General features: G+C 37.3%; 1 protein-coding gene across 7 annotated transcripts; it reads right to left on the reverse strand.

Annotated features, from left to right (window-relative positions):
* Positions 1 to 706: 706 nt before the first annotated feature.
* On the reverse strand, positions 707 to 22,489 carry LOC120106571 (UDP-glycosyltransferase TURAN-like). Of its 7 annotated transcripts, none has more exons than XM_039119543.1 (17): positions 22,348 to 22,489; positions 21,964 to 22,066; positions 20,059 to 20,092; positions 13,993 to 14,048; positions 13,750 to 13,884; positions 6,708 to 6,856; positions 6,024 to 6,113; positions 5,853 to 5,919; positions 5,709 to 5,781; positions 5,486 to 5,621; positions 2,868 to 3,034; positions 2,667 to 2,777; positions 2,518 to 2,579; positions 2,380 to 2,432; positions 2,184 to 2,259; positions 1,801 to 1,929; positions 707 to 1,192 (listed from the first exon to the last, which is right to left on the reverse strand). In XM_039119543.1, exons 2-17 carry the CDS (start codon positions 22,054 to 22,056, stop codon positions 1,169 to 1,171), a joined length of 1,455 nt encoding a protein of 484 aa, XP_038975471.1. In that variant the 5' UTR covers positions 22,057 to 22,066; positions 22,348 to 22,489; the 3' UTR covers positions 707 to 1,168. The 7 variants fall into 7 exon arrangements, 6 of the variants coding, with proteins under 6 accessions (XP_038975471.1, XP_038975469.1, XP_038975470.1 ...); XM_039119541.1 differs by having other exon boundaries at positions 21,964 to 22,087; positions 22,348 to 22,486; XM_039119542.1 differs by having other exon boundaries at positions 5,718 to 5,781; positions 21,964 to 22,087; positions 22,348 to 22,485.
* Between the last annotated feature and the right edge of the window lie 550 nt (positions 22,490 to 23,039).

Raw genomic sequence — 23,039 nt, forward strand, 5'->3', positions numbered from 1 at the left:
GAGGTTTGGATTACCGACCATGTATTTTTAAACAAAGAATCATCTTGATAGAGATGACCGACCCACTTCCTGTATTACCAATAGGGTTAGTTATAACAAATCACACACTCATGTTCCAAAAATACCGAAACAAATAAATCTCAGTCGAACTACCATAATGGTCTAGAAATCCGAGTCTTCTTAAGTAAAATAATTTTTTTGATTGAAAAATTAAAACTTTCTAATTCATATGAACCTAATTCATTATCCATCAGGGAAGAATTACAAATTTCTAAATAATAAATACCCCACCACCCCCCCTAAGCCCAGTGCTATTTTACTATATTCTGAAGTCAATAGTTTCAACAAACTCCCGTGCCATTTTACTATATTCTAAATCAATGGTTTCAATAAACTCCCTACAGTAGTTCTTTTCACCCCGTCTTCCATTTTATATTTAGCCTGTATGTAGTTAGCATATTGCATTTAGTCCTTGTATACATTTAAGTTTGTGTTCCGTACACAGTATTTTACATTTATACCCTGTTTTTCTATGCAGTTTTCCCTGTTTACTTCTATATAGTTTTTATTTTGTTGTTATCCAAGCTTTGCTGACCAACAACTTTCATAAAGAAGCAACTTCCTGCTTGTTAAACCAAGTCATCATCAGGCAATTGTCAGTACATACAGGTGAAACTCCAGCTTGATCCATTGCAAAATTCACCCCTAACACAATTATGTAACTACTGAATGATAACATTTTGCAAAAGATTTTCTTCAAAGGTGAAAAAGATGACATTAGATTACAGGAAAGTCAGCTTGGTGAGTCATCTCTTGGCATCAAACCACTCAGTTTATATGAAAAAAGGGGAATCCAGAGAATTAAAAAAAATCCTCACAAGAAACTTGATATCCCATGATATATCACATCGTCACCACCACTAAACATATTATCAACACTTGAGCATCCATGACCTGTGCCTGTGGACTTGAAACCTTAAGTCCCTTGTAACTGGTTTCACTTGTAGCCCAAATAGCAAAAATTCAAAAGCATATTCCGCCTAACCATATAACTTCCCACTCAGATTTGGCTCACCATCTCCTGGCAGCAAGGCCATGCAAAATATTCGGTTTCATTTACACCAAGGCATCCAGGTTGTTTCAGAATGTTCTCAATCTCCATCAATTATCATCTTTGTTTCCCTGAGATGAGCTGCAAATTGGTAAAAATTAGCCCCGTGAAACAACGCACACAAAAAAGAGTGAAAGCTAAAACACAAACCACAAAATCACAGGCATCATACAGATGATTGAATCACTTTACAGGGAGTAGGGAGGTCGGGACTTGTTGCCTCTCTCCCCCAAAAAAAAGAAAAAAATTCAAGATGCAACTGTTATTGAAAGACTTTGGATAGCATTAATGATCCAACCACTTCGGACTTCATTAAATCTGAATTTCAGAGTCCTGATTGTGTAGCTCATTACTAACTCATGTACTATTTCATCCATTTCTAATGATTATTCAATACTTCATTCCATCGCATGCATGAAAACAGCGCGAATAATTTAATTATAGAGATTAATGTGGTGATATCCCAAACAAGACACCTGCAAAGTCTGCTGGTCCATACTACCACCTTAAAAACTACCACAGTCATAATCCCTGATGAAACCCCTATTAACTTCTAAACAGATTACTGTATAATTATGGGGAATTATAAATTCTGTATAACCATGTCCAAAGTGCTCACAAACAGCAATTTAGATAATTCATGGGTTTACAGTAGAATCACAACTAATAAAGCAAATTGAGATGCTTACCTCACTTATTAGTGGCAATGCATGTGTTTCCCATTCAGTAGACCACCTTGCAGAGGACGCTGTAGCCAAGGCACCATCCCTCAAAGAGTTTAATGTATCACATCTCTCTGGAAAGCCTTTGAAAAGCATCTGCGTTGATTTCACCGGCAGGTTATTTAGAAGGAAATTACGATTAGGTTTCTAATTTAAGTTTTACTAGTAAAATCCAATAAAGCAACAAAACAGAATGCGAATGTGGTCTTCACCAGCTGGAAGATGCTGACTTTTATTGTTTATATTTTTTTAATAAATATTTCAGTAGCAGTCAACTTTTTTAGTTGTAAACTTTTCTTTTAAACATTAAATGAAAAGATGAATTAAAAAAACCTAGCAGAAGAGCTTACCATAAATTCATCCGCTAGCTCAGATGATGTCGAAAAGAGAAGTCCATTTTTCTCAACTTCTACAAGTTCAGTGATGCTTAATACAGTACATGCAACAGAAGACTCACATTCATTTTTGAAAAGAATTTTATAATTTATTACACTTAACTCTAGCAGAATCAGTGCTCTAGGTATTCAATTCGAGGATGAAGCTTACCATGAGAAGGAAACCGCACAAACAGGCAGCCCACATCCAAACATATCAACTACCTGATAAGATCAGTTGACAGCTTTTAATGAATAAAGCAATTAAAAGTTGATGTCAGTTTGAGCGAACAGTTCAACCACAAGTTACCTTCATTGGAAGGTCCAAACCAGATGAGGAAGTATGCAATGATACACCTAGATCTGCTGATCCTGGAATAGAATGAATTTTTGAGGATGTTAGACCTAAAATGTAGAAAATGCTTTGTGCATTTTTTGGCAAAAATAGCAAAAACCTACCAAGTAATAATGGATAATCCTCAGCTAACAGCCACATTGTTCGGAAGGCCACACGTCGCAAGTTTAACTTCTTTATCTGCTCCTCGTATTTTCTTCTTTCAGGCCCTTTACCTTCAAATTTCAAATTCAAAATCTAAAACGTCTGCTTGAGTATTACCTGGCATTACTCAGGGTAATAACAAAAATGTATACAAACCATACCAGTGATAATGAACAGCAATCTAGGGTATAAGTATTGTTTCCCATTGCTGATGTCTGTCCAAATCTTTTCTTCCTCAACTGAATCATCCTCATTTAAGGCTGCAGCAACACGCCTATCATACATAACTGCTGCTTCTAGAAGTATGCCAAAATCTTCATCTGGTGTCCTGAAATAGATTGAAGTAACTCATTTGCCAATTATCATAATTATATTTTTCAACATTTTTGTAAGAGCCTGATGCCACTTGAGATGGTATAAGCCACATTCATGTGCAAAGAAGACCAGAAGAAAGTGTAGCAGATTGGAACTCTGATTTGTTAGGATGCATAAAGAAGAATAATGAAAGATTGAAAGCCAACGCCACAGAGATTTTCGTATCAAAGATATGAAAAGATTGCAAGAATACATAATAAGGACCCTTGAAGCCAATTCCTAACAGATGGATAAGTTTACTGAAAGGTTAATTTTGATCGTTATTTCGAAAAAAATAATTTTTGAGATCCATTTGATACACACAAAACAAAAGGTCTACTCCAATTATACCATTCAGTCAAAACAATGTTATCAGTCATAATCCTGTTTAAACGGCATGTGAACAATCATATATGAGCTAAACATATTTGGTGAGTTACATGACTAACAACTTCAAATCACAACAATCTTAATAGATGTGCTGACAAATATTTATATTTGCACAAGTTAAAACTACAAAGAATAAAACATACACAACAAAATTGAAGTTGTTCTGCTGAAATGTACTGAAAATGGAAATTCAAGTTTTGATTTCCAAAAGCTTCATCTATTAAGCTATTTGATGCCCAGGAACACTTTGGAGTATAGTTATGCAAGTTCTGCAACACCTAACAGGACAAAAATACTTGCAACATTATTAGATGGACTGATCTGTGCTTAATTTTTAGTATATGGGTTAGTGAAAGAGAACATGTCATGGATACTTCAAATCACATGACTTGTCTGTAGCAGATATATATTGGATATTTGATATTCGTCAGATATTTTTTAGAACATGTTTGAGGTTTGATACATGTGTTACGTATCCTTTTTTTAAAAACTAAAAATCATTGCAGATTTCTTCTTGGATACACTCAAGATACTTCTCCAAAGCTTCAAAAATGAGGTGGGGGCTGCTTTATTTTTCTTTTAGTGTTAGCCTTTTAACAGTGAATAGTCAATTTTGTAATATTTGATAGTGATATTAAAACATTAAGTATGAATCAGAGTCTATACATTTGAATAATGACAAAATGATGATCATGTAAAAGCTGTAAGTGTGGACTATATTATTTCGATAGCCTATAATGCTTTATGGATGCTCTTTTGCATCCATAAAAATGTACATAAATGTTTTTATATATGCATATGCATGTACCTTTAAAATGCATATATTCATAGATATATCTTAACCACATTATATCCAGCATTTTCAAGATTTGCCATACCGAAGTATCCCTATCCATGCTTCATAGATATGACGAATATATGTTAGGCATTTAATCACTGGTTCTTAGAAATATGATCTTTCCATGAATAAATAGATGAATAATGTTAAGTTTTCAGTTGTGGGTTTAAAGGAAGCTAGATAACCATTTCAACTGAATTTACATCATATCATTTCTTTTGAACTCCAATCTATGTAAGACACATTTACAATTCATATTTCTTGAATATATCAAAATGGGAGAACATCAATACCACTCATCTTTCTCTAGACACTGGCCTAAAGAACAACTCCTGTCAACTCATTCATGTTTCAATAAATACATTGACATAAGCACATGCCCTTAGCCTATTAAGGCAATCAAGTGATTTTTTTTTTTTTGAGAAAGGGAATACTTTCCTTTAGGTCAGGGGGACCATCGGCAATTAGATTCATAAGACAGAGGGTCATAAGTTTTCTGAAGCAAAATGCTTAAGCTCTCCCAAAATCTCCTAGCTACAGCTGTAAACCACAGGTCTCTAGGAACCACCAACAGCGAAATTGGTATTTTGGGCCAAAATGGAAACCTGAGCCCCCTTTTTGTTGCAGCAAATCCAAGTTAATGCCCTCCCCATGGAGGTTCTTGGGGAAACATAGCAGCATTCTTTTCTAAAACATAAATTTATGTCTTCTAGGGAAGGTCAGCTTACATGTTATTTTGTAAGAATGCCAAGTTAATAAAACAATAAGGCCCAATAGATCTGTTCCTACTTAATCTAATCTTATGCCTGCATCACATGACTATAGTCATATATGGCTACGTAAGCAAGCAGGTCTGGTCCGGCAACTCATTCATTTTGACTCAATCAACAACTTAGTAAACGAAGACCAACAATTAGGCACGTCTTTGTGACAAAATTCAGGTTCAGTTTGGGTCCTAAAAAGCTAAAGCATAAAATCAAAACCAGATTTAGATGATTTTACTGACATCTGTTAAGACTCTACACTATCAGAAGAAAATTTGAGTCATAATAAGATATTATTATATTCAAAAAAAATTAAAAGAAAACTAAGAACAACTCTTCATAAACACAGCATATAGCACTCTCATCTAAAATATATATTCTAGAAAATATAATTTCAGAATGTGTACTGAATGTTCAATAAGTGATGGTTTACCAGCTTGTACTGCTAACAACAAGGGCAGGCCTGTTTGCTTTTAAGAAAATCTCATGGCCAATTTGAGTACTAAAGAGAGTATTGCTAGATTGATCCAACCAATGAATGGCAGCACCACTCTCTGGGCCTCTTTGAGCTGCAACAATTAGAAAAAAGTCAGTCAAAAAAAAATGCGACAACAAGGTCAATTAGAGTCAGAGAAGTTGTAAATAGGTGGCCTTACAAATATTACCAGTAGTAACACAATCACGAATGCCATTTGGATGACAGATGTTGTTCTCCAACCTGGAAAACAACTGTAGCACATCTGAATGTCACACTTGTGAATTTTTAAAAGAAATTGTAAAGAGATGGAACAATGGTTCACCTCATGCTTCTCCTCGAGTGAAGCAGGATGGAAAAACTCAGGAGGCTCATCATAGAGAACTGTTGCTCTGATTGTATGTAGTAAAGTAGAGCATAAATGCACTACTAAAAATATCAAGTTATCTTGCACGAAAATTTCAGGAGAAAGCTAAACTTTGACCAGTTCACTCACTTGATTCCCCAATTTTGAGCAAGTTCATGTTGCATTGCCTTTGTAACACACAAAGAACCATCAGCCATCCTCCCAAAGTACTTTTCAAACCTACAAAACACAAAATTCATGAAGACCTTTGTTAGGACCGTAGGCGCTGCCATCTTACTAAAACCCGCAGGTGATAGTGAAGGCTTAACCATGGCCTTTAATCCGACCATCCCAAGTGCCCCTCCGGCGTTCGATTGCGACTTGGCCCACATCGGCCTCCGCTGCGGGCGAGCCTTGCTGACTTGGCCCACACCGGCCTCCGCCAACAATCCCCCCTAGCAAGCGAGCCCTGCTGACTTGGCCCACACCGGCCTCCGCCAACAATTCCCCCCCTTCAGCAAGGAAATTTTTTTTTTTAATCGCTTATCCTGTGAATCGAACCCGTGCCGCTGGCTTTGATACCACTGTTAGGACCGTAGGCGCTGCCATCTCACTAAAACCCCAAGGTGATAGTGAAGGCTTAACCATGGTCTTTAAACCGACCATCCCAAGCGCCCCTCCGGCGTTCGATTGCGACTTGGCCCACACCGGCCTCCGCCATGGGCGAGCCTTGCTGACTTGGCCCACACCGGCCTCCGCCAACAACCTTCTTCGGTTTAATACCACATTATTGGACTATAAATAAAGATATTTAGTAAAAAGGATCAAAATTACCAGTGGTAGATTTTCACTATTATATGACCTCTCCCGTGAGATAATCCAAGTAAAGTATATCCAAAATTGTGCCAATCGATGATAAATGTAGACCGCCTTAGCCAGCTAGACAGTTTAACAGCAGCTAATGTGGGAACAGATGGTGGATTCTGCAGATGCATTAAGAGTACTGAAATATCAGCAAACCTTAACATAAGGAAAATATATAAATTTATTAAAAGTTACTACAGGCAGATCAAAGCATACATGAATTAAGTTATTGAATGTACATAAAGTTGGAGAAGGAGTATGAGCAAAGAGAAACACCAATTAGCAACCACAAGCATGGAAAGAGAAAGACAATGATCAATATTGTTATATTACACTTTTGACCATTCCTTTCTTGCAATGACAGGAGATTTTCTCTGATCCAAAATTTTGAAGAGACTAAGCAGAAAGCTTTGTATTGAAGGGAAAAAATGCAAAGAAAGACCCACCACCGACAGCACTCGCACAGTAGGAGGCCTCCTCGGCGTTGACAGGCTCTCGCTGATATAGCCTTCTAAAATGAGGAACCCTTCTCTCTTCCTTCTCAACCCGGATTTTTCGCCATTGGTTACTGGTCAAGCCACTGGAATGGAATGAGATAGGAATCTCTGGAGATCTTTCCTCTCCACTTATTTCTCTTATATTTTGATCTAGATGAATTTGATTTAGCCATGTTCGAAGTTTTTCCTTTTTTCTACACACGATATAGGGAAACGGCAATATTAGCACTTAAATGTCCCGAGGAAGTCTCTTCCTTTTGAATGTGTATTATCCATATGGGAGATCTTCCAATTGAGAAGATCCATCGACCTGAGACGAAGAGAAAGGTCTATCTATTTTCTTTAGTTATTCAGTTAAACCAATGATTCGTTATTGGAGCAGATAGCAACAACCATTTCATCGGACATGCGTATTTTTGATTTTCTGATGGAAGTCATGTCCGAAGTCGTTACCTTAACCGCAAGGTCGGGGTTGAGTTGATAATTCGGGAGGAGCATGCGGACCGCTTGCTTCGCCAAGGACAACCATTGGTTGTAGCAATTTTGATCAATAGGAAGAGGATAAGTTCGCTAGGAAATTTGGACATGCCACGACGATCCATATGGAAGGAAAGTTTTGTTGATGGATTCCCGGGGTCTTGATCTGGTGGTTGTAAGCAAGATCGATCAAGCTCAATCAATAGAGGAGCTAAACTTTTCCACCAGACAGGTGATACAGCAAGGAAAATGACTGATGATAGAAGGGTCGGACCCTTAATTTTCTTAATTATCAACTGAGCATGTAAAAATTAAACATGATAATTTTGCTGTTGCACTAGGCCACTAGCCTGAACTAATTTGTCTGTGAAACAAAAATTAAGAAAAATATCATGTCAATTTATTTTTTACCTATCAAGGAAACACCAAGAATTTTAAAACACCTGGTCCTGCAAAACATGAAAAGGTACTCCCACTGAATCTTTTGCCAAAAGGTGGATATGATATCATCTTTTAGTGGCATTACACTCCCAACCAAGGTCCGCCGTACCGGTACCGATCGGCGTATCGGTGACCGGCCGGACCGGTACGGTTCCGGTCCGGTACATACCGGCCAGTATCGGTACCGTACCGGCCGGTATGCGGTGGTTTCAAAAACCACAGCGCGAGGCGCTGTGGTTCTTAAAAAAAAAAAATCGTACCGGCGCGAACCGGCCGGTTCCCACCGGTACAAGGCCAGTACCAAGCGGTATCGGCCGGTACCGACCGGTACGGGCTCCGTACCGGCCGGTTCAGCTAAAAAACCGAAAAATATCGGTTTTCTTGTGGTTCCGGTACCGATCTAGGACCGAACCGGTATGTACCGGCTGGTACGGCATTCCATGGTCCCAACCAAGCCATTTTGGCAACATTACTTTCAACAAGCACTTAACTACTTAAGTCCTAATACCTCAAAATCAGACAATATGAAAGATGAAGTAATATATTGTTACTTCCACGAAGGTGAAATCTTCTAAAATGAGCAGACATGGCTCTCTTTGGGCCCTAATACATTTTCTATAGTATAAGAGTTATCTACAATCAAGAAAAAGATTAAGGGCAATTCTCAAAAGTAATTAGAAGTCAAATTGCATTGTCAAGCATAAAGTTAGTATGAATATATGTTAGATGGCATGAGTAGAGCAATGGGCAAAGCGACACATGCCACGCTCACAATCAGCCGATGCCCAGCAACAAAAGCAACCAAAGAGGTTAGTTGGGTGCCAATCAAGAATGCAAGGTTTTATATCTGAGACATCCACCTGGAGATATGACTAGGAGATCCTAAGAAAAGGTCACCATAGTACCTAATCTAGTCAAGAAGGTAGGGGTAGTCAGGGAATCAGAATGGTGGTCCTAGTCAATCCACTCGGCAAAGCTAGGCAAGCAGGGAAAGCCAGGTTAATATAAATCAATTTCTCAAAGCAGCAAGAAAGTAAAAAGAAAGAAAGTTGCAGATCCATTGGAGAGAGTTGATGAGAAGCTCGTTCACTTAGATTCTGTAACAACCAAGCACTCGAATGACTGGTTGTTCCAACTGTCTTGTTATATGAGCAATGATACCACTAACAGTTTGCTGGTGATGCATCTGGTGGCCAGGAAGGTAACAGTGAACATGGCAGGTGTGCACACGACTCACAACCATCTGGTTTGAGTCAATTCACGGTAAGTTGCATTTCACTCATGCCACAGAATCCAAACCATGATGCAAGTTATAAGACCTGTGAGGATAATGATAACATATAGGAGTTGGGCCCCTGGAGATAATTCAGGATGTAACACTGTTGCACCTAACGATATAGCACGCAAAGTATGTTCCTTGGATATATTTGGATCCTCATCGTACACCGGATCCTATTCTGTACAGCAAAGATATAACGCATATGCATATCCTACATTTGAGACATTGTATTCGAGTAACTATTACCCTCCACAGTCTCAGCTAGATTATGAGTCAAACTTCACCGTGCGGTCTTTCCTCGGACAGGAGTGGGATGGCCAACAGAATATCATACAATATTAGTATTAGGATGGTTATCCACAAGCTCAAATTATCAGATGCAAGTGTGGGCATAGCATCTAGGTTGAAGTCAAGTCCAAGGCCCCAACAATGAACAAGATCCCAATGTTCATGAGCAATATAGATACTCCACGAGGCACTAGATGTCAGTATGTTTTTTTTATAATTCATATTAATTATATATATACATTCAAACTCAAAAATATGCATTGTCCATGTTTAAAATTACAATAGCATCTATAAGCATCATGCAATCTCTCAAGACCAATATGAAATAAAATAACATTAAAGTATCCTTAAAGTCATCATTTATAAAATCCATAAACTTTAAAATAATCTTCAAAGTTAAAAAATAAACAGCAAAAAAAAGTGAAAAAACACTAAACCAATACTAAATCGATATGCATCTGCATATTGAGTCTCAATATGGTTCAATTCGGTACCGATAGGGTCCTCGGACTAAGATTGCAAACCTTGCTGCCAACCAAATAGCTCCATCATAGTATTTTCCCTCGTCTGACCAAAAAGTGATGATTACAATATTAAACATTCGCTTCTTGAATGCAAACATGGTTTTGCTATATGCCATTTTTATATCTCTACAATGGATCCAAGGTAAGAAAAATTATCACGGTCAATAATCTCCTGATAATCAAGTCTAACTATAATTTTACTATCATAAATTGCATTCCACATAAATACTTGACCTCCAAAGTTTTTACCCATCATTCCCATTATGTACGTTCCAACATTCTCTTCTCATAATCTAAATTAACATCTTTGGAAGGGAAAAAACATACATCTTGGATTCCTTAAGTTCATCGATAGCAAATTCAACCATATGTATATGTAACTTTACATAGATGGACTTTTATGCATATATCTCTCTCTTTTCATACCAAATTTGTAACATTTTACACTATGTTTATTTTTAAAATGCATACCATTATTGTTAAAGCATAAGCCATTGCAATGTCAGTTATTGGATTGATCAAATTTCTATCTAAATCCTTTGTCCTCCTTGATCCTGTTCACATCCTCATAAGAAACTTTTTTACACCCGACCAACTATCAACCAAGATAATTACATCCTTTGGTATCAACAAAGTTGGACTCTTGGCGCCCATACAAGGTAACTCATGCAAGATAAGTTGTACATGGAAATAAGTACAAGTTTAGCATGAAAATAACTACCAGAAGAAGTCATGCATTAAAATAACTACTGACTGAAGTCATGCATAAAGCATCATTTTTCAATCTAAAGTTGCATTTGCCATTCGATCCACCAATCATATGGCTTGAAGTCTTTATCAAGGTTTGAAGTAACCACAATAGAGCTAATTAATTAGTCCAACTCAACATTGTTTATAGCATGTTCAGGATTCCCAAAAAATCATTTGCTACAAAATTGCAATACCTTTTCAGCAGGATTAACTTATGTCCTAATATTGGTTCATATTTCTTTCCTTAGATACTACAGAAGATAATATTTTAGGGTTGCAGGGAAGTTTTCTTTAAGAAGATCAAGTTTTAGAGAGCATGTCAAATGTCATGACAGGGATATGAACTATGCCAAAGTTCAACCTCTACTTCTACTCAGCGGACTTTCTGATTAGTACTCAAATAAAACAAGGATATTGGGTTTGAGAAGATAATCAGGAGCAAAAGAGAGTTCATCTACTACTTCCAACCCCAATAAACTGGTGGACGGTGAAGAAAATCCTCAAAACAAGTGAAGTAATTCTACCTAATTCTTGAAACAAGTATCTGAAAAGCTTAATGGGAACACCTAAAAGGTTAATGGCTGGTTTAGAGCCTGGCGCAAATGTTATTGTGATATCTTTGGTGGTCTCGGCTAAAAATTTCATAGTACAAATGGTTTTGGTCCAAATTATAGTTAAAATATAAATAATTTAAATATAAAATTATAATTAGAAGAATTAATAAAGAAAATTAAAAATGACAGCTGTCTTATGATACAATAAACTGAATATTTAGAGTCTAACAAATACATTGGTGCTCACTACTGAAATAGCTAATAAAGTAAGAGAAAATATGAATCACAATCAATAAGAATAACAATAAACTCATATATTACAATTTACAGCAAAACTCCTAAATCAAAATAGCTCAAAAGACTAATTATCTGGGAGAGGAGTATACAGATTGAAATGTATACACTGCAAAACTACCCTAATCCTTTATTTCAGCAGATTGGGGAAGATAGCAGTTTTATTGACTACCAATGAATTTTGTTTTGTGTTTTAACCAATATGGATTAACCAAAAGAAAACAATTGCTATATGCATGAATTTATTCTATTTTTCTAGCCATATTTACTTCAAATAAATAGTGTCTGATTTATACCATATTAAGTTAAATAAATATAAAGACGATTCTCGGGGATTTCAATTATCGGGATGACTGCAAAGGTTTCATTCCTGTGTAAATAAAGATCACCAGCAAAGCAACCAAGTTGAGCAGTGTAATGCAAATCTTTAATTGCAGGTCATAAGAATCCCAAATTCATAACAAAGATCGATGTATTTCATGTTAGTACCATGACAATATTTGGAATTCAAGGCATGCATTAGCACACTAGCATTAGCATGTAGTGATGCCACATGCCGGCATAGCACTAGCACGATACATGCTATTCCATGTCAACCAGCACTTCAATCCAAGGATTCAGGTAACATCATATGGCTCATACTAGTCAGTATGTACCACATGTACTGACCCATATTGATGCAGAATACTGGCCATGCTGGCTGAACTGTGTATTGAGACAACAACCACACTACATTACATGTCATACCAAGAAGTGACCAGTAGGCCTGTACCCAAGGTCTGCTGAACCGACCTGTACCGGTCGGTTCAGCCCGTACCGGACCGGTACCGAGCCGCACCGGTCCGGTACAGGGGTATAAAACGGTTCCGACCCAATATGGGTCGGAACCGTTTGGTTTGAGCCTCGTACCGGTGCGAACCGGCTCGGTTCGCACCGGTACATGTGGGAACCGGTGCGAACCGCTCGGTTCGCACCGGTATGAGCTCGAACCGGTGCGAACCGAGCCGGTTCGCACCGGTTCGCTTCTGAAAAATAGTGCCAGCGCTGTGGCACTTTGAAAATGCCACAGCGCTGGCCAGAGGCTGACACTTTCAAAAGTGCCACACTGGGGCACTTTTCAAAGTGCCACTCAACCCGATTTTAGATATTCGAGAGTGCTTTAAATGTATGTAATTGATTGTATCTTAATTTGAAAATATTTTATGTTCTTCATCTCATTATTTGAATCATTTGGAAGTAATAAGTTGCATCATCTACTTTTAACCTTAAACCTAAACATAAAAACATCAAAAAAAATATCCAAAAGTGAAAGAACTCAAAAAAAAAAAAAACGACTATGGGGTCAAAACTAGGCCGAATGTGCCCCATCGGTACGGTATCGGTTCGGCTCGGTTCGGCACCGGTACCGTACCGTTACCGGAGCCGACCGGTACGTCGGTACCATCGGTACCGCGAACCTTGCCTGTACCCTTGTCTAATAAATCTTGTTTTAACCCATGGTTCACCAATTATTATGTGATGGAAAAGTGGAATCAATATATCACATTAGAATGGTCATTTTGTGGCTGTTGGAATCAAGAATAATTACAGAATTATATAACCAGGTTTCATAGATATCATAATCAGAAGCATATAATGCACAGAGTTAATTTATGTAACTACAAGTTGAAGAATAGCAGCCATAACAGTCACAGTTGCATCCAACCAATAGATTTGCATGCAACAGATTGAACTGCAACATACGCTTGAATAGTAAGCCATGCAACCTTATTGGCTACTATTCATAGAGCAATGTGTCCCAATGGATGGTAAGTGGACCCCAACTCTTAAGTTAGTTTTATATTACTACAACATGCAACTATTATGACGGAAAAGTTGAAAATATGAGTACCTAAGATATGGACTCACCTGCACAACAAAAACATCTGGACGAGGAATCTTAAGACAAAGAAACCAAACTAAAATAATAAACTGCACTGCAGCCTTAAGTAAAAGTGCCAATGCACTTGAAATCTTTGATAGTCCCTGGAGGTTTACTGATGTCTGAAAAAAGACATGAGATAAGTTATTTAGTAAGAAATTGAAAGGTGTGCATGTGTACTTATGCACAAAAAAGGGGGAAGAAAAAGAGGTGATAGTTAATGACTGCACCATTATGTGAAGATGGATTGATTGGTTCTCTTTAACAGCCATATGAGGATCGCTACCTGTTCATTTGTGCCAGAAAAAAATAAAAGAAATTTACAGTGAAGCATAGGATGACAGAACATGCTTAAAAAATATATTACTTGCTTATGGAGATCAATCATTTGTTACTTATGTATGTACATACATAATCTATCTACATACACACACATACACACACGTGTGTGTATGTAGGTACATATATGTATGTATGTATACACACACACACACACATATACATACATACATACATACATACATATAGATATATATATATATATATGTATATATATATATATATATATATGGATGCATACAAATATATATATATGCATGCATGCATACATACATACATATATATATATATATATGCACATATATATATATATGTATATATCTGTATATGTATATGTAGCTAGACTTGGCTACACTCAAGAGGATCTCAACTCAGATCCGGTAATATCTAGATTAGGCGATAAAAGTCTCATATCAATCATCCGAGCCATTAAATGTGGTTTACTATATCTAAATTGCTTACATACCAAAAATCATGCAATCTGGAGGCCCATAGCCCATGCATCAAGTGATCAATTTTTTGATCACTTGATGCATGGGCTATGGGTCTCCAGATCAGATGATTTTGGATCTCCAAATTTCATGATTTTTTATGTATAAGCAGTTTAAAGACAGTAGATCACATCCAATGGCTCTAACTGGATCAGAGCAAAGATCCACTTTAGCTAAGTCTAGCTACACTTGGCTATGCTTGAGTCTCCAAACAGTTTGAGAGCCTTTCACCTCGCACTACTCACCCTCCCAGATCTCATAGCGGTATCTCGACCACCATAGTGTGAGCTAGGAGCAGTTTTGAAAATCCCGACCTACTAAAAACTAAGCTTGAAAGTCGATGTCAATAGGAACAACACTAATTGGTTGCCCATTGATCTGATCATAGGTGAAATCCAATCCTTTCACCGCTCGGAAGCGAGAAAGGGCGTCGCAAGCATAGGCTTTGACAGTGCACGTGGATCTTTGCTCCAATCCGATTAGATCTAAATCAAACTATGGGGGTCACATATTGATGATTTAAGGCATTGGATGTGATCTACTACCTCTAAACTACTTACACACCAAAAATCATGCGATTTGGAGTCCCCTAGCCTAGGCATCAACTAGTCAAAAAAAATGTATTGTTTCTAATTATTTAAACTGTCCATCTTTTTGACCACCTGATGCCTAGGCTAGGGATTTCCATATCCCATGATTTTTTGTATGTAAGTAGTTTAGAGGCAGTAGATCACATCCAACAACTCGAATCATCGATGTAAGACCCCCATCATCTAATGTAGACCTAACCATATCTGAGTGGAGATCCACTAGATTGTAACCAAAGTCTAGCTCATAATATGTAAATATACAAGCTCATAATATGTAAATATACACATATGTAATATGTATATATATAATGTTTTACATTATATATGTATATATATAACATGTGTGTATCTCTCTCTATCTATATATAAAAGCATATATGTATCCTAGCAACTCACACATGTAACGTACATCAAAAAAATAATAGAAGAATAGTTCAAATTAGGATATAAGAGACAAAATACATAAATTAAATAAAAGGTATCAATATTTTTGCTTTTTTAAAAAAATTTTAAACAAAGTCCAAATAGCTGAGGATATGGTTAATATGGATAGAGATTTTTCTTTAAAATAGAGTCCATCGAGTTTGGCATAAGAAATGGAGGTGAAGAGATAAATGAAGACATACCTGGATTGTATATCTAACTTCTTAATCATATTTCTTCATAGATATTTGTGAAAAAAGGAACCAAAGCTATTCTAATCACAACATTTGATAGGCGCAATCTAAAGTAATACATTCCTCTCTCATTTAATAATATAGTATAGATATACACATATGTATGTATATGCATATGCATATGTATATGTATATGTATATGTATACGTATTGTACATGTATATGTATATATGCATTACACTAGAGAGTAGATTGGATCAAAGTAAAAGCCATACATTTTGCCAGTGAATGGATGTGAAATCAAAAAGTTAACACGAATGTGTGCTTGTGATTGAGAGGATGCCACGCTTGATTATTAAATTTTCTAGCCAACCTGACCTCTAAGTAGAACTAGCAAATGCCTAGCTAATTCAAACTCATGATAGTGTTGAAATCAAGATCCGCAATCTCATTACCAGGTACCTTATCTATACATTACTAGTTCGCTATGGTACGCACCTTGTACTGAGACAGCTCCTAAGCCCTTTTTATCACTTCAACACAGTTATGGCACCTATTTTGAATGCAAAGGGCAGGATTATGTCCACTAACAGCCTTAGAACTCACACCACTAAATTTAAGCTCCCAATGGACCTTAACTTTAAACATCTCCAATGTCTTAAAACTATTTTAGTGATAAGAATACCAAGGAGATTTCATCCTTTTGTTGATTCATTGAAAATTACTTCACCTGCATAACCCAATACGCATGAGGAGACTATTGCCCCTAAAAAGGTGACCATTCTACTAGTCAGGATTCGGTTTTATGTGTTAATAGACCTTGTAATGCTAATTTATAATTTAGGTCCATGAAAGCACTTTAATACTAGTGCTTGGTCATTTTTAGGTTTACATTTGCAATAAATCAACTTTCAAGTCAGTAAAGAAATTCTTCAGAAGTTCTGATACTAGTAGAATACTATTTAAGAAGATATTAAAATTGACTTGGCCATGTTACATGGAATCTCATTACCTACTACTTTAGAATTATTCTGAAATTTGAAAAAAGGTACAACTAGGGATCATTATTTGCAAATGAGTAGAAACCATATAAAAAGAAGATCATGATAAAGATAGATGGTTTTCTGAATTAAAATCCTTCACTCTGCAACAACTACGAGCCAAAAATGGATTTCATGTATTACCTGCTCTTGATTTATATCTTGGTAAGAGCTTTCCCTACAGGCTAACTATAACAATGGCAGCTCCATTATTCAATATCGTGGTCAGTGATTGAGAAGGGTGAATTTGAACAGATGTTAAGGCACTGTAGCAATTAAAAAAAACACTTCCCTCACAATTTTTATCTCAGCTTCATTGTTCACCGACTTAAATGGAAATATGTATATCTTTTCTTCATAGGTCATTTAACAATGAAGAAAATTGTAGCATTGACAACAAGTTCATTTTGCCGAAAATAGATATCATTTAGTTGGGCCAAAAAAGGCTACTATAGGATCCCAAGTAGTAGCTCAAATGATTTACCATTATAATCTGCTCAGAGAGATCTAAATTATGTGTCTGAACAATCTCTATTCATTTGTCACTCTTCCCTAGTACTTAATCATAGTTCCAGGCAAGATTCGTCATCTCGGTACCAGACCTTGTACCGATACCATCTTATTAGTATTGGTATACAGTACAAGACTGCGAGACGTACGGGTGTCGATACGGTATGAGACTGCGAGACATATGGGTGTTGGTACGGTACGAGATTGCGTAACAATTCGGCACCTATAAAGTATGATGTGCTCAGTAGGTATGGTACCAACCGGTATAACATGCTCAATCTGATACAGTACCGACCAGTACAACAAACTTTGGTTCCAGGATTATGCTGAATTCTCTCTAAGGTGGTCATATTTATATAAATATCATTTAGTTTGGTCCAAAATGCCACTTACAGGAACTTGAGTAGCTCAAATGTTTTGCAATTGTAACCAGCTCAGTAAGATACAAGTGATGCGTTTGATAAATCCCTATCCATTTGTTACTTTTCCCCTAGTACTAAATCATGGTTCTAGGTTCATGCTAAGAGGTCATGTTTAACTCGAATAACTCAAGCGACCATGGTACACCGTACCTAAGGCTGCAAATGGGTTGGGTTGACCCATGACTCGACCCGATCGACCCACTTAGACCCACCCTGACCTGTTTTGGAGGACCAGTGGGGCCAAGTCAGATCCTACAATTGGACACATTCCATTTTTCGGATCGGGTTTAGGTTTACTGAATTCAGAACCGACCCGATCCATTTGATTTTGAGTTTTCAATCCTACGACCCAACCCAAATCTGTAAAATTATTTGGGCCTGTGGCCACAACCTGCAGAGGTACAAACAAGTTTTGAAGCCATGGCTGGGTTGACCCAAATTGGACCTGACCCGGACTCGATCCGAACCCGAATTTTTTAGGTTGGGTCCAGAGTATATATGGACCCGACCCGACCTGAGTGACCTGAGTCAAAAATTATAGTGGTAGACCTGACCCGACCTGATCTTCTATTGAGTTGAGTCTGAGTCCAAAATTAGGACCCGAACAAGAAACCGGATTGCGTCAGGATCACTCATGACCCGACCTGATCCATTTGCAGCCCTAACCGTACTAGCCCGAATCGGACGGTACGGAGCAAATCATACCGTATCAGTACCTAATATGGATAGTGTACTGACACTTAGTACACCAAAAAAATCTCGTACCGTACCGATACTATGCTAGTATGGCACCGGTACGGGATCCGGTACCGAGACGGCGAACCTTGCAAGCGACTATCTTGCTTTCACTCCAACAAAATTCGCCTTAGCAAATATGAATACCCCTTCCACTCATGTCTTTTGCCCCATACACCATAAATCATTCAGCAAGCACCATTAGTTCACTCAATACCAAAGCAAAAGGCCAAAAGACAATAAACTTAAAAAACAATTGGAAAATAGGCATCATTTAGTTTGGCCAAAAAAGGCCACTACAAGATCCCAAGGAGTAGCTCAAATGATTTACCATTATCATCTGCTCAAGGGATACAAATTATGTGTCTGATCAATCTCTATTCATTTGTCACTCTTCCCTAGTACTTAACCATGGTTCAAGCCTTCTACGATTATGCTACATTCTCTCCCCAAAGTGGTCATATGTATATCAAATGTCATTTAGTTTGGTCAAAAAGGCCACTTACTGGATCCTGCGGAGTAGCTCAAATGATGTGCCACTATAATCAGCTCTGTTCGATACAAGTGACATGTCTGATAAATCTCTATTCATATGTTACTCTTCCCCTAGTACTAAATCATGGTTCCAGGCCTATACTAAATTCACTCTCCCAAAAGGTCATGTTTAAATCGACTAACTCAAGCGGCTGCCTTGCTTTAACTCCAAACAAAATTCACCTTAGCAGATATGAATACCCATTCCACTCATCTGTTTTGCCCCATAGACCATAAATCATTCTGCATGCACAATTAGTTAACTCAATACCAAAGCAGAAGGCCAAAAGAAAGTAAACTTAAAAAATGATTAGAGAACAAGAAAATTGGAAAATTTTGAATCAGCTGGTTTGAAGTCATATTAGTGAAAGTCAGGTGATTATCATAGAATTCAATTAGATGATTGGTTGCTTTAACAAACATGAGGCAGTTCACACTGATAAAATGACTGAATAAATAAAGATAAAAAATTAGCTCATCTTAGGATTCACCTCCATGAATCAATCTGAATCAGCAGACTCAAACTTGTTTTCAAATTATACTAGGCTATCATCTTAAAAAGCAGATTTGTTTAAGGAATAGGCGCTGAGAATTGTATTTTCCTCTTTATAAAGAAAATCAATGCATAGTTTTTGCCTTCTACCATCAAAAAGCACCACATCCTTGGAGAGCATCTAATGTGACTATCTATATCGAATTCATTTTTTACAGTCATGATTACAGCTACTAGTTCAACTATATCTTGATTTCTAGAAATCAAAGGTAGGGAGGAAAAACTTGTATCAGGAAGAGAGGAAAAACTTGTATCAGCCGCAAGTCTAGTATTTCAAACTGAAGATTAAACTGAGAGCGACAGCTTCAGCACATGAACCGCTGCTAATGCATCACCAATAACTAACTAACAGCCACATTACCCTGATAATCCAGCAACATGGAAGGAAGGTTTGCAGTCAAATCAGCAAATAAGCATCAACATAATCTTAAAACAATAATAAGTTACTAACTTTCCAGATCATACCTCCATTTGCAACAATGTCCACCTCTAAATGTGCCTACGAAAACAGTTGGATCAATAAATACGTACAGGTAACATTTTGAACAAAAATATTATAAAACAAGGAGTCAGTAAAAAGAATAAAATGAAAGAGTAATTTGCATAGTTCGTACAATAGTTATAATGAATATGAAGCTTGAAATTGCACATAATCGAAATAGCAATGTTAAAATTATTGAAATCCAAGTATGCTTGGAGCAAAGTGTACATGATGAGTGTATTGTGGGACCTTTAAAACCAAATCGGCATGTAAAATGCATAATCTCCAAGATGCAAAATCAACAAGAGAGTACTCATAATAATGAGAACTTTAGTCGCATACAACTGTAAGAAGAGCTAGAAGTGAATATTATAGAAACAATTTCCATTTGCAAGCATTTAGCGATATGAATGTGGGTTTCTATAGGTGGTGGAACATGGGCAAGCAAAGTAAAAGACATGGTCACATATGGTTGGCTATGATCAACTTTGTCCAGTTTTAAAGAACCATAGTCTATTTATGGTCAAAAATGGTAAGAATAGTCACTTCTAAATTCTTAAAGGTGACTACAGAAATATTTGGCCAATATTACCTTTTGAAAGTAAGATATAAATATTTAACTAAATAACATGAGTTATTTACATAATATCCACTAGCAACTCAAAGTGGAGTATTTGCACAGCTAACCTAACTGCAGCTTTATGAACTACAATTCACTACTAGTGTTGGTTTCAATCTAAATAGCTGGAATTAATACATTATTTTAACAAGTTGAGTCTGTGATATGAAGGTATGACATGTCATTCTGTTGTTGAGCCATGTGTGAAGCTATCTTCATGAACAAGAACTTGATTTCCATAGGCATTTGCATAGAAGCCACAGCATGATTTGGATTCAGGGAGCAGATAATGGGTCACAATTAACTAGGTGAGAAGCTGAAGATGCAAAGTGCAACAGATCATGATTATTCTTCTATGAAGAAAATCAAAAGATAAGTTTAAGAGCATATAAGAACTAAGAGGGGATAATCATTTATTGGCTGGGATCATATCATCTAGGATTGAAGGTGAAGGGATCATACATATTTCATTAAGTTTCAACTCTTATACTCCTTTCCCTATACAAGCATACTTAATATATTCCATACCTGGTCTATATATACATGCTAGTAGAGAATAGACATACACATTCTTGTTTACTGTTTGTAGCTTCTTTTACCTTATGCTGTAGTTTTATCTGACTTTCTCAAGACTAAAGACAGACTCTATGCATGAGTATGGCTTCAAAAGTCCCAGATTTTATCAATCATCGTGAAAGACATGCATCAACAAGCCTAATATCCAGCCACCACTGATCCAACTCACAAGAAAATCATGTTGGCTTTTATTGGGTTTAATCAGGGGACTAATTCTATAAAGCCATCTCAAACAATACATGTCAGCACTAAAACCATATCATACTAACAACGAAAAAGCAAAAAATTATTATCTGCATCTAATTTCATCAACTAAAAGCAGGAAATATTAAATTGATCCACAGTTCCACATTACTTCAAGCAACATAAATAAAAAGATCCCTCCACTATCAGATCGCCAAGAACTAAAACTCCAGTAAATAAAAACGCCGGTACTGGATAACCAATTTGTTCTTGAACAAATGAATTGGTGCAAGTCTTAACAGGATTATCTAGTACCAGCAATGCTGACCATCACATTACAAGAAATTACAGTAAATTGAATCATACAGAATTATAGACTGCTCTTTCCAGCCCCTGGAAGAACTCAAAATCCAGATTCCCAAGTAGAGGAGAAACAAAACTCAAAAGTTTGAATTGAATGATTTCATTGAAAAAAGGAATAAAGGAAGCAAAGGACAGATCAAGTATATACCTGTTGGGCAAGAGAAAGGGCGTGGTATTGCATTCGGGGACTACGACCGATGTCGCCAAGAACCACAACAGCAACCCTCCCTCTCTTCTCCATTGATCCGTCACTGTGTAAGCCCCGAAAGCGTCTGTAAACTAATCAAATCTATCAATAAAACTCGTAGGAGCTGGAAATAAGGACGGAGAGACCGGTCGGCTAAATAGTGAATATGATTAACAAAGATATCTCTCGAGCACAGAATAACCCAAATCGGAGCAGGATTTTACTGTATTTTAATGGAGAATAAGAGTTAAAAAAAAAAAATCGTTCTGTTATAGCTTCAAATAGACAAAGAAAAGGCTTGAGGACTAGGGTTTAGAACGAACAGAGAAAAGAGGACGGAGTCACCTCCGAGAAGTCAGAGAGAGTGGCGATGCTTGCAGCCACGGAGAGAGCGATCGATATGGTCGGCGTCCGGCGACGGTAGAGGGAGTGAGATGGGGATGGGGGAGAGTGCGTGCGGCCAATCCTTCGCCGGTGGGAGGCTCCATTAATCCGTCGCCGCTTCGCATTTGTTGGACCGAGCCGGGCCAGAGGCCGGCCCATAACGGCCCGAGGTTAACCCGGAGGAAGGCCGGCCCGGTCTTACTTGGGATGGGGAAGGGCAAGCGACGAACGGTAAGGAAATTAGGGAATCAGAGGCCAATGTTCGAGTCCGACTCGAATGAACGTAAAGCCTAGGATTCTGGCCCCGACGCAGAGCTGAACCAAACCAAGATATAATCATTAATTTTCTTCTTCTTTTTTTTTTAATTTTGTTGAGCCAGAAATCTCAGGTAAACCAAGGGAGACACCTCAAATGGTTGTTTGGAGCTCCATCGAGGTTTGAGGAAGATGTAGTGGAGAAGCCCAGAAGTGATGATCAAAGCGGTCGACGATACGCTTAGTCATCCAATTTTTGTTGGTTAAAAATATAATTTATTTGTGTTGTTGATTATAATTTACATATTGTCGTCGTTTCTATTGTGTGGGTAGTTTGTAATAAACTTTTATATCGGTTGGTTATTCTTTTTGTAAGATATGTTTATAATATAATTAGA

The sequence above is a fragment of the Phoenix dactylifera genome, unplaced genomic scaffold (assembly GCF_009389715.1).
Source record: "Phoenix dactylifera cultivar Barhee BC4 unplaced genomic scaffold, palm_55x_up_171113_PBpolish2nd_filt_p 000566F, whole genome shotgun sequence".
Classification (NCBI taxonomy): domain Eukaryota; kingdom Viridiplantae; phylum Streptophyta; class Magnoliopsida; order Arecales; family Arecaceae; genus Phoenix; species Phoenix dactylifera.

What these genes read in the sequence shown, in the direction of transcription:
- LOC120106571 (XM_039119543.1), bottom strand. Translation starts at nt 22,056, where the DNA reads ATGGAGAAGAGAGGGAGGGTTGCTGTTGTGGTTCTTGGCGACATCGGT. An exon ending in GGACATTGTTGCAAATGGAG is followed by an intron (nt 14,049 to 20,058) that starts GTATGATCTGGA and finishes ACAAATGAACAG; the next exon opens with GTAGCGATCCTCATATGGCT. An exon ending in TGTGCGGTTTCCTTCTCATG is followed by an intron (nt 2,260 to 2,379) that starts GTAAGCTTCATC and finishes TACTGTATTAAG; the next exon opens with CATCACTGAACTTGTAGAAG.